The following is a 12,660-nucleotide window of genomic DNA, read 5'->3' as shown; positions in this document are numbered from 1 at the left end:
GATGATTTTATGATACTTGTTATTGAAATAAAGCAATTTTGACTGACATTAACAAAACATAATTTACATTACATGTGGAAAAATTCTACAAACAAATTATATTAAACCAACAATAAATCATAGTTGCATCAAAGCATTGCTTCATGAATCTTGCTTTAATTGCTTGAATTTTTCTTATAAGCTCGAATTTTTCTCATAAGCTGAGTTCCTTACAACAGGAAAAATCATACATGATGGGAGTAAATCACTCTATCCCAATGCATTTCGGGTGCAGATTGCACACTTCCTCAGAGGAATCTATAAACAAACAATGCTACAATCAATAAATGCCATAGTACATCCTCGGAAAACAATTGCTACGCATGTTGTTGGCCTGTATGACCGTGAGATCTGTACTAAAACGTGAGGTACTATTCTTAGAAAAAAAATGGTGATTTGATGCACATTCGTAGTACCAAAAAGAGGAAACAGGACTTACATGGAGATGAGAGGTTGAAAAGCAGTGGGTGTGCTAGATGAAAAAAGCCCCACATGGTTGAATCCATGTGTTCAACGTGATGCTGTGCCCTGCGCAGGACCAAAATGTTCCCTGCTTACATGGCTCAACATGTCATGATGTGAACCAAATGTGAAAAGGTGATTAGAAACATGCTATGAGTCAAAATTGCATGGCAAGTGAAAATCTGCCAAGTTGAAAAAGTGCCTATATGTTTCTCATACCTTCAGCCCAATATTCTACTGCGGAAGAGTTTGCGCTCAAAATGAGAGATAAATAGGACTCTGAGCTGAATGCTCATGAAAATGCAAGGTGAGAAAGAGTATCCCTGCATGGTGTCAAAAACAAAACAATACATCACTAAACACATCAGCTAATCTTGGCATGACGCTTTTCAAGTGCATAGTAGTGCACACTCTGTCTGAAACCTTGCAGTCTCAGTATTTTTATTCACTTTCTAGAAGTGGCATTTCTAAGCTATTAATTACAAATCCACCTTTACCACGGGAGAGGGCTTGTCATTGTGAATCCAATGATAGGAAACATTATGAGGCTACCCCACTGCAAGCCACTATTGCAGCTTAAAGTAATTTTAACCATTACCCTATGTTAATTTATGGGAAGAGCAAACCTCCTAGGTAAGGAAAACTCACATGGCGGTTCTTCACTATCTGGGCATGGAACACCAATGTGTACCTGCCCTGCATTTCACCTACCACTTGCTCTGTCCCTCTGGGCTTATACTGGGGGTGGCTCTAGTGGCAGTGGAAGGCCCACTCAGGATTGGCTAATGAGTTAGAAATGCCGATCTAAACATAAGCTCAACTGCACAGGCCTGCAATGGCAAGCTTGATACTTGTTTTAAATGCTATTCTGGTGGGTGGCACAACCAGTGCTTTGTTCCACTATTAACCAGTGCCTTTTTACAGGGCACTCACAGGTTCAACACCTAAACCAATCATGTAAGCACCATTTTCTAGCAAATTTAAGAAGGGCGTGCATGCTTTCACATTGCATTACAATGGTGGGAAAGTGCCCTGAGTCCTAAGGCCAGGAAAAGAGAATCAGCAAAAACCAGAATAAAAAGAAAACGGTTTAGGGAATTCACCTAAGAAGGGCCATGTCCAACACTTCACAACTACAAACTTTTTGGTATTTTATCCATAAAAGCACTTGTAACACAAATGTATACAAAACCGCAAGTCTTTTTAAGTACAGCTGGAGAAACCAGACCTTTGTGTGTGGAAGTGGTCTGCTGTCCTAGTTGAGGGTGGGCTGCAGGCTGAGCATGTGTCCACTTGCGTGTCCACTCACATGTCTTTATTGCTAAATGCAGCAGTGACCATGGGACCATGAGTAGCAAGTGATACTCAAATTGTAGACAATCAATACATTCATATATGATTGAATAGATAAAACCTGTGGTCAGTTAGTACATGACACAATAAAACCTGTACCCTCAAAAATAAACAGAGTGACATGACAGAGATATAATAAAGTCTTTCTCATTAAACCAATCCCAGGCTGATTTAAATCTTCGGGTGCAATGTATCTGAAGCATTAGTTCTGCAGAAAAATTACTGTCTGGTATTAAGTACTGCAATCAATCCACAATCTGCAGTTGAGCTATCTAAACTGCCAGTAGGATTAAATCATTGTGACGGTCTAAAGCATTTTCAAGCCTAATCAATGAAGAATCATACTCTATATTGATGCCTGCGGCAGCTGAAATTCGAATAGATACTCCCTTAAAAAATAGTGAAATAGTGAGACGTAATGCAAAATGTAAGCCTGGTATGCATCTGAAAAATGAAACAGAGTAATCTGACTGGCGGTTCAAGAGTGAGTATTGCAGAAAAGAATCTCTGTCAGGATTATCTAAAGGCAGTCCAGTTATCCCGAAGTCTGAATTAGGGCATGGCGGAGGCATGGTAAACCCTGAGGGAATCTGTGAAAAGATGCTACTAGATATCTTTGACTAACCAGTTAGACCATTTCAATGCCAAATAAGATAGACAATCATCAAGACTAGAGGAAACTAGAGTTTGCAATTCAATAGGTCTCGCATTGACAAGAGTTTAAGCTATCAGCAATGTAATAGCTTAAACTCTCGCAAATGCAAGACCTATTGCATTGCAAATATTTGTTTTTTTAACTAGCGCCCATGCGGCGCTTTCACATTTATGAAGGCCGCGGCCCTTTCTTTAGAGAAGCTGCTTCTAAAGAAAGGGTGTTGCTGGTATTAAAGTGAAAGTTCAGCATGAGGGCTTTTTTTTTTTTTAACGCATCTGTTTGTCAAGTTAACAAATAGATGTTTTTTTTGGGGTAAAAGCGCCCATGAGGCGCTTCCACTTTAATGTCGGCAGCTTACCTTTCTTTAGATGCGGTTTGTGTAAAGAAAGGGCTTTGGCCTCTATAAATGTAAAGCGCAGCATGGACTCTAGTAAACAAAATACATAAATAAATAAATACGCGCGGCTGGTAAATGCGGATCATGCTGCTAAAATAATTAAATGTAAAAATGTGGCCGTTATAGTTAAAGTGGACTACTATTAGTAAAAAGTTAAATAAAAGCATGCAGCGTGCTGAGCGGTAGTGGGTGGTGTTTATGCTAAATTTAGTCCTTGCCTTCTCTACTAAATTCAGCCACAGATGGTCTTTTATTTGCCTGTTGAAAGTGGTTTAGGGGAGTAAACAATTCAAGATTATACTTACAATGTAGTCATGCTTAAAATACCACAGACTTCGAATTTCCGTTTATGGATTTTATTATAAGGTCATAAATATCCTTAATATCAGAGAATATAGAGACATGAAAATCAATACAGAGCCGAATCTACGATAATAATTTATTTGGCATAGAAGGCTTAATGTGATGAACTTCAAAATCAAAATGCAACCCAGCATTGAAGCTGAGTCCAAATCCTTTTTCATGAGGAAGGAAAACAAAGGTTATCTTTCCCTACACTGCTCTCACTATTTCCCTTATATCATACCCCAAAGTTGTCAGCACGTGTTGACTTCCTAAGAAGTACTCACCTCAAATGGGTCAGATTGCTTAGGGCTATGGAGCTCGCTTTAAGGTGCTCTTTCTCCTCTGAAAAATGCAGAAGTCTCCCCACTCTGTCCCTGCGCATCATACAAAAAGACAATGTTCCGCCCCAATACATAACATAAAACTTTTCAATCTCCGCTGCCTGTATTTTTCCACAGAAGCTCTGTAGTTCAGCTCCCACTCTGTGGCCTTCGTTGCCAGATCAGCCAGACACAAAAGGCTTCCTCCCTTTTTGCCTTCTAGTCTTCTTCAAAGACATTCCAGGTATCTCCTTTAATCTAAGAATAAGGAGGTCGAATTCCTGCACCTGCAGTAGGATGAGAACATACTGTCTTCGCATACCAAAAGGATTCATTTAATTAATTTTTGGGCAACCAAAAAATATCGAAACCAACAACAACCTACAGTTAGGGCCTACAGTGCAGGCAACTTCTCTGCCTACTGGGCGAGAGGCCATCACTCAGGAAGTCAAGACCACTTGCCCTGAGCCTTGAGCACCAGACTTCTTCCTATCTGCCAAGACCAGTGGACCCTGTGAGTGGTAGGAGAGTACCTGGAGAGAGGAAGGCTCAGTGGGGATTCTGCCAAGTTGATCCCAGTGAGCAAAGTGTGAGATATCCAGTCAGAATGGGGCCATTGCAAGAGTGTGGGCTCTCCACCATCCACTCTGGCCACTGCTCTTATACTAGGATGGGGCCTTCAGGAAGCTAGTGCTGTCCCCTGCGGGTGTGTCAAAGTCAAAAGCCCGTCCAGTGACCAGGAGGGGAGCCATTGTGAAGATGAGACTATCATCCATGTTCATCCGAAGTAAGCAACCCTCATTTGCCTGGAAGAGGCCACCATGAAGCCAGAGCCATCACCTTGTACGTTGTGCCAAAGAAGCTGTGAAGAACACTTACTCATAGTCATGCAAGCAGTAAGAGGATGTCCGACACTGACATGTGATGCTTAAAGACTGAGGAGTCCCAATGTGACATTAGAAAAAGATCATTAGAGATCACAAGCTCTGATCCCCCAATCCTCCTGTGATTCCTGGCAGACTTTTGGGTCTGGTAACACTGTTCTAGTCCATCGGACCTGCTGGGAGCTTGCACAAATTAGCACCAAGCGCTGCTCACATTGTCTCTCAAGGTCAGTTTTCATGTGGGACTAGTGTGGCCACATCTGGAAGTCTCCTCCATTATCAAGTAGGAAATAACTAACCCCTAACCTTAAGAACCTGTGGAGAATATTTAGTATGTTGTTCCCAGGCTGTACGTGTTTACATGAAAATATTATTGTTTGAATAAAAGCTTGTATTTGATTGGATAATTTGCTCATTGTTGTAATCACTTGGAGTCTTGCACCTGTGTACTCCTTACACCTACATCTCCCTGGAAGAGCAGTGGGCTGCTTGACCTGGACTAACACTGAGAGATACATGCTGAAAGGGGTAATTTTTTGCCCATATCTAGGAACTAGATTAGATTGTGCCACGAGATAGCATGAGTTAAATGCCACAACCCCAATGGTTGACTCTGGTAACCCCTGCTCACCCATGGCACTCTGAAAGGGGTTCTGACAACTCCTCATCAATATGAGAAATGGAGATTCTACCTTGTCAAATGACTTTTTCACATTGAGTACCAAAAGAGTCAATGGTAGTTATTCTGACTCAGCCTTCTCTATCACTGCAGCAACAGAGATGTCATGACCAGCAGGGTCTTTTTCCAGAATAAACAGAAAGTAGCATGGAGAGAATAGAGAGGCAGTGACTTTAGCCCTATAATTATTCACCATGCATCATAGACTTAATTACCTGTACACAACAATAGGATTGGTCTAGATGAGCCTGGAGGCAAATAAAGTTTATATATTTTTTAAAGATACTAGGATGCGGACTAAGTCCCACCTTGATGAAATTCAGCATCCATGCATTATTACCAATACTACAATTAAAAAGAGAGGGAACACCACTTATTTGAGTAATTTATAAAGCTCACCGAGTAGCATGTCTGTTCCAGTTGTTTAACACGAAGTAACACTGTCAGTAAACAGACAAACCTCACCCAATGTAACAGGAGCAAGTAGATCAAACTTTTCAATGGGGTGACTCATGGCAAAGGAATCAAAATTGAATAAATTCCATTGCCAGTGTATAGGACTTCCAAATATGGTCTGAAGTAGAACGATGGTGGTAATATCTAGAGTAGTAAAGCAAATATTACCCACAAAATCATTAATACATAAAACCATGTGTTGCTTGTTGGCATCTCATGCAAGAGGAGCAATTGTGGCTCCGATTTTATCCCCATGCTCAAACCGGTAACATCTAGAAGACTTTAATTGTTGGGCTGAATGTTTTTGGGTGCTTCTAAGGTTATTAAAGCTACAAAAAGTCCTACCTTTTTCTAATGAGGGAGCATGCCTTTTCACCATTGCACCAATACTCTGGGTACACCAGTGTTAATGATGTTGCAAAGGGAGCATATGACTCTCTGTGTTTGATGTAGAGAGGTATGCTTTATGGCAAAAGCCATGTGCTACCTTTTTGAAGATTATTTCATGTTTTTTCTTTAGTAGTTACATCTACATGGTCTATTTTGTACTGTCCTTTAAATAAAAGAATGCTGGAACTCTTTTAGTTCCCACTGTACACTATAGGCCTGTAACCTAAGTGTTGGACGGAAGAGTTGAAGACAGGCTTAGAATGTTGAATTCTGATTCACATGTAACACAATAAAGATGTGTAAAATTAACATCAATGTGTGGCATTTTTATTGGCGAGTACCTTGGCTGGCAGGACGCTACAACTGGCGAAGAGATAAGGATACGAAGCCTGTCCGTTGAAAAGGCTCTTCCTGAGAGTTTGCCGTCGCCCAAAGTGCAGAATCGACGTTGCCACATGTGGAGTCTGAGTGCAATACCAACCTGAGTAAAATGTTGAAGATAAATAAAGTGACTTTGAAAGTCTGCTAGTCGGTGGCCAGGAACTGAATGAAACAACCACAAAGAAAGGGTACTGCGCTTTTACACAAAGTAATGCCATATGCTATATGGAGTAAGAACACTTAAGGCGAATGCAACCAAGTTACAGAAGAATCGCACACTAATAGTTCAGTACAAATCAAACTAAAATTCATGTACTGTCATGAAGCAGAGATTAAACAGATGTTTGTGAAGAAACATGTAAGCATGAAGCCTACCAAATCTAATAACATTATCTGCTTTCATGGATTAGTGGTATACAAAATGTGTCTACTTACTGAAGTGACTAAAGAGAGTAGTTATAACACAGCGTGCCGGAGAGCAGCCCCAGAATGAGAGTCGGGGTTGTGCTAGCAGAGTTGTCCCTAAACGAAGAGACCCACCAGTAAAGCTACCCTGTAGGGGCTCAGAACTTCTCCCTAGACCGCCATCAAGTAAAGAGTTCCAATGGAGACCCAGGGCAAGATCTAAGCTCACAATCAAAATTATGCCTGAGCCCAAAGCCAGCACGTCACAAGGTGCCAGAGAGGCTCTGCCTGATCAAGTTCCACAAAAAACTCTTGTGGGACCACTACTGTTCAGAAATGTATATACAGTTGCTTCCTTCTTAAAACCGCCATCTGCATTTGACACTGCCAAAAAACACAATATTGGCAATAGATGGACTGCATAGATAGAGACTTTTGAAGATTTCATAGATGCAATATATGAAAAAAGATTATAAAGTATCTGAGAAGGGGCATGGCGAAGTCGCCAACCAACATGGCAGCACGGCATTGAAGCTCCGGCAGATGATACCTAAATCTGGCAATGTAACGAGATCGTCGCGCCCATCTGACTTCATCTGTGCTGTGGGGTGATGTGGACACTGTGGGCATGTTGTTCCATTTTTTATTCTGCTCTTTGACCATGATTATTGGTCCCTTTGTTGACCCCTGGGATGCTACTTTTCCACATTGCCCATTAAACTATTTGTGAGCTCTGCCCTTCCCTCGTGCCTCAAATTGTTCCCCTTTCCAGTGGCAACTGAGGGGGTTTGTGGTGGGAGTCATGCTGGGGGGATTGTCCTTCCCTCAACGGACTGGTCCCCGTCCGACGGTATTGTCCAACGCCGCAACCCGAGGGAAATAAACCTGACACCACTTGAAATACTAGTCTTCAGCACAACCCGTACCTATAGTTGAGGCTGGGGTCATGGGTGTCTCCGGCCCAGAGCAGCTGACAGGCACAGATGTCATAATGGCTGAACTTAGAGCAGGATTTAGAGCCATTGATGGTCTGTTTGACTCTCAGGGCAGAAGACTGGACACTATGTGTGAATGCCTCAACTGCCATGAAAATCAGTTGGAGGCCGCTGAGGTGCGGCTATCGGGCCTGGAGGATGGAGCTGGGTAGACCATGAAGCAATTGGAGGGAATGGAAAAACTGCTTAAATCTGTGGGCATGAACAGCAAAGATTTGGATGCTAGAGGTAGGTGCAATAACCTACATATTTATTTATTTATTTATTTATTTTAAAGGTTTTATATAGCGCTGGCTAGACCCGGAGGTATCAGAGTGCTTTACATGAGTATCAGACCATAGCTGCAGGTTACATTGTTATAAAGGTTACACAATTGTTAGAGCATGGCAACATAGTTACATGTAAGGTCGAGATAGACAATAAGGACATATACGTAAGGGAAAAAGCAGGCAAGGGGAGAGAGCTTGGGGATGGCCGAATCTACCAATACTGGGCGCTTCAATTTGCTTGTTGAGTGGTTGCTGACAGACCTGTTGGGTAGACAATACTTTACATTCACATTTTTTGCTGGAACCTGTGCATCATTCATTGGGCCCGCACCCCAATCCAGGCTGCCCTCCAAGGTCTATAATTGCCCACCTTCTGAACTTCAGAGACCTTAAGGTGGCTTTGCGGCTGGCTCGTGAAAATGGTCCATTACAACGTCAGGGCACCAACATCTCCCTATTTCCTGGCTTCACCATGGTGGTCCAAGAGACGCGCTAGAAATTTTCAGATGTCAAATCCCCAATGCGAAAAATGGGATTGCACAAGGCATGCTGTATCCAGCACGCCTCAGAGTTGAAGTCAATGGTAAACCTCATTTCTTTCATACCCTGCCTGCAGCACAGGCCTTTTGCAAACTACACGCTGGTGAGCGCCTGTCGTCCTGATGATCTACTCTAGACAGATCCCCCCGGACATTCACACCAGAGCCAATGAAGAACTCTTCTAGATCGGTCTGATGTCTGCACATCTTCTTTGTCTGCTCTCCCTGCTATGTTGATACCTGTAGCCCCTGCTCTCTGGCTCAGTGCAGCCTTGTCTGTTTGAACCCTCAGACATTTGTTCTTTAGACTACTGGATCTTGTTTCACCACTCTGCATAAGGATCCTCACCAACGTGGGTGTCTGCTGCAGCACTGCCACCTCCTAGTCGTACATACAGTTTTGGTTAATGTTTTGTTTTGTATATTTGGGGTTGCTTATTTGGGTCACTTCCGGGCCCATCACTTGCCTTATGTGGGTGGGGGGTGTTGTGGGTTACTGCAAATGTTTTATCCCATGTTTGCTGTTTTTCCTTGATGCTATTTTGTACACATTAGTCATTATCCATACTCACTTTCCAGATCCATCAGACATATCTCAAGATCTGCACATGCTCTCTTCAGTGAGACCTGCTGAACCTTACGCTCATGTTTTGGAATATGAGGGATCTCAATAAACACCATAAAGGCAAGCAAGTTCTGCAGGGGCGGCTGCTCCATAATGGCGGACGAGCTTCGCTCCACAGAGTCAGTAATCAGAAAATAAAATGATAATATAACTATATTTAAATGTTTTCATCCTGCTGACTGACTGAGCCAGGAAGTCTTGGACGGGCAGGGCAGGGGCAAGCATGGCAAGGAGGAGGAGGTAGTGTGCCCTGTGAAGTGCGCATGTCAATTTGGACGGCCGTCTTAAGCTGGCCAAACAGACTTGCACACTTAGATTTCTCCAACCCGGCTGTGTTTCACAGCTGGGTTGGAGAAATCCACAGGCACCAAGGCACTGTCTGAGCGGCAAATGAGGCCACTTAGATCGATCCTATTGCTGCTCTCATAGCTTGAGACCATAACTGTACCTACCACTAGGAGGTGGCAGTGCTACATCAGAAGCCCAAGTTTGTGAGGATCCTCATGCTATGAGAGCAGCAATAGGATTGATCTTAGTCGCCTCATTTGCCGCTATTGAAGTAATACCACTAAAGTATTTCACACTGATTAATTTATCTAATAATATGATGGAAATCTTGAGATAAGAACACATTTTTCCCTTTAACTAGTCGTGTACAAGTTCTAGAAAACCTCGCTTAGTTGCAGACCTACCTAGATAAAAAACACAAAATACACAAAAAAAACTTTGATTATATTTAAAGTGGCTTTTCAATCCCACAAAAACTGCTCCATTTGTTTCATTTAAAATATGGAGTTATTTAAGACCTATTCACAGCATTTATACAACGAATTCCCTCTGTTTTTAAATGTTATAGATGTTCTTCACAAAATGTGCACGTTGCCTTTTCACAAAATGATGTGGCCCTGGGATGCATGTATTGGCTGCCAATTCAGGCCAGAATTTCGTTTAAACTCCTCTGTCTTGCCCACAGGGCGGTTTTTGGACCAGGGTCTGAAGGGATTAAATCCCTAGTTAGCCCCTATATCCCCAACAGACCACTTCGGTCATCCACTAAAAACCTGCTTACCGTCCCGAGATTCAACAAGGTTAGATGGGGTGGAAGAGCGTTCTCCTTCCTGGTGCCCAAACTATGGAACACCCTACCGCCTGAACTCTCTAGCCAACCCTCACTGATGATTTTTCGTAAACTTTTGAAAACATGGCTTTTTTCCCTGGCGTACTAAATAATTAATTATGACTATATCACCCCCTCCCTCTGTTATGATTTTCTGTCTGTTATCTGCGCCTTGATGCCCTTTGGGGTTAAGTTTTTGCGCATTATAAGACTCACATTCATTCATTCATTCATTCATTCATATTAGCCCCTCCTCTGCTTATCATAATTAACAATGAACGAAGAGGTATGAACAAATCTAACGCAAACTGTGAAATAAGCCTCAAATGTAAAAATTGATTTAACTAGTATTTACGCTTTGTAAATACCCTCAAGCTTAGACAATAACTACGATGGAGAGAATCAACTGTCGGTTTTAACAATATTCATAAGCTAAAAATTGCTAGCAGTCCCTGTGTTGGAACAACATGATGAACCAAATGGATACAGATACAAGATGACATAAATTGAAATACATTCTTTGGGTGATGTAAATGGGTCCTGTTGATACTGAAATCCATTGTTGTCAGTATGGCTGGACCAGTCGAATGAATTTAATAAATCTGAAAACAGCAATATTAAGGATTTTAGAGTATACATCACTATTCTGTATCTGAAATATATTGAGCGCAATTCATAAATGCGCTTTTGGCGATAAATATATGTGTATGACTGCAAAATGCAGGGTTTACAACCACTAGTCATTCACAAAAGGAAGTAAGGGGCATATTACCAACGTTAAGCGATATTTATCGCTAACGATGCTTAGCAACTAATTTTTTAACGCTAAGCATCGTCAGAAATTATCGCAGATAAACCTTGCTATTATCAAGGTTTATCGCAAATGCGATAAAAAACGGCCGCAATGCATGAATATCGCTGAAAAGTCAGCGATATTCATGCATTACCGAGCTAATGCTCTTAGCCATGTTATCCACCTCCCATTGGATAACATGGCTAAGAACTGCTCAGGGCAGGTGTTAGTTTTTGGAGATATTCGCGCTTGGCGCGAATATCTCCAAAAGTTGGTAATAGGAGATAGCGATGTTAGCGACTGTTTCCAGTCGCTAACATCTTGGCACGCCCACTTTGCATGTCATTAGTGATAAATATCACTGACATGCAAAGTGGGGCCCAAGATGGTCGCTATCTCCTACTAGCTGTCGCTAACTGGTGTTAGCGACAGCTAGGTAATAGGGAGATAATTTTATCTCCGCTTTCTTGGCTTTTAAAGCCAAAAAAGCGGAGATAAACCCCCTTGATAATATGCCCCTAAATCCAGTGCAGTAGATGGGAAAGCAGCGTCTTAAATCCTAGTTTGGTTTATGAGTTTGGGAAAAACCAAAACTACGTAAGCGTGTTAACATTCCAAAAACACTCAAATGCACGCGCTCACCCTGGATATCGGATATTCTGCTCTCTAAAAAGGGTCGCTTAACTCCCATCCTCTTTGGGAAAGGGAATAGAATGCACCCAGATCTCAAAGGAGTATAGAAGAAGGAGTTTCTCCATGGGGAAATATGTTTTCCCGTGGAGAAAAAAATAATTTAAAAAATAAAATTGCGAAACAATTCTGCCTTTTTCCAATGCGAAATTATACTGTGTGAGCACTAGATCCATACTAAAAAAGTGTCTGCGCCTGAAAAATGCATTTAATTCCCACGGGTACACCTAAGAATCTGAGCTAACCTGAAAAGTTGTCTCAGATGCAGCTCTTTGGTCGTATTCCATGTCTTGGAAGGTTTTTTATTAGAATTCGAAAAAAATGTAACATTCCATTCAAGCAAATCTTGGAAAGTATTTCTACACTTTTTGTGGATCGGGCCCATTAAGTTCTTATTTCTCATTGGGGGAGGGGGATCACCTCCAACAACATTTTCTAAATGTACAATCTGTACTGTGAGTGTTCTTGATAGTTGGAGTATTTGAAGGTATGATCACTGTATGCAGGATACAAAAAGCATGGAAATGTTTCCTGGAATAACCTGATCGCTCTATTATGCAATATTTACGTCCGCTTTCTACATTATCCTAATTGAATGTTTCCTTATTGCAGAAAAGTAAGAGATGCCACGGGCGTTGACATTAACATGCGTGTAGGAGTGCATTCTGGGAATGTGCTTTGTGGTGTTATTGGGCTGCAGAAATGGCAATATGATGTCTGGTCGCATGACGTGACTTTAGCAAACCACATGGAAGCAGGTGGAGTACCAGGGTAAGACAACTATATTATCTCACCATCAGCACCTAAAATTGTCTTAATCTGCTGTATAATTGCTTTTGATTAAATAGAAACGTCTTTTAGATTGC

At 41.8% G+C, this 12,660-nt stretch overlaps 1 protein-coding gene across 2 annotated transcripts in view; it reads left to right on the top strand.

Moving 5' to 3' along the window:
* ADCY2 (adenylate cyclase 2) overlaps positions 1-12,660 on the top strand; it is a 1,840,236-nt gene that overhangs the window by 690,981 nt on the left and 1,136,595 nt on the right. For both annotated transcript variants that reach the window (XM_078687629.1, XM_078687630.1), the window contains exon 5: positions 12,407-12,565. In XM_078687629.1, the coding sequence (XP_078543755.1) occupies positions 12,407-12,565 (159 nt within the window). The remainder of the gene's footprint in view (positions 1-12,406; positions 12,566-12,660) is intronic.

The sequence above is a fragment of the Lissotriton helveticus genome, chromosome 4_1, assembly GCF_964261635.1.
Source record: "Lissotriton helveticus chromosome 4_1, aLisHel1.1, whole genome shotgun sequence".
Taxonomy (NCBI): Eukaryota; Metazoa; Chordata; class Amphibia; order Caudata; family Salamandridae; genus Lissotriton; species Lissotriton helveticus.
The sequence above is the reverse complement of the archived record's forward strand: the minus strand, read 5'-3'. Positions and strand labels throughout refer to the sequence as shown.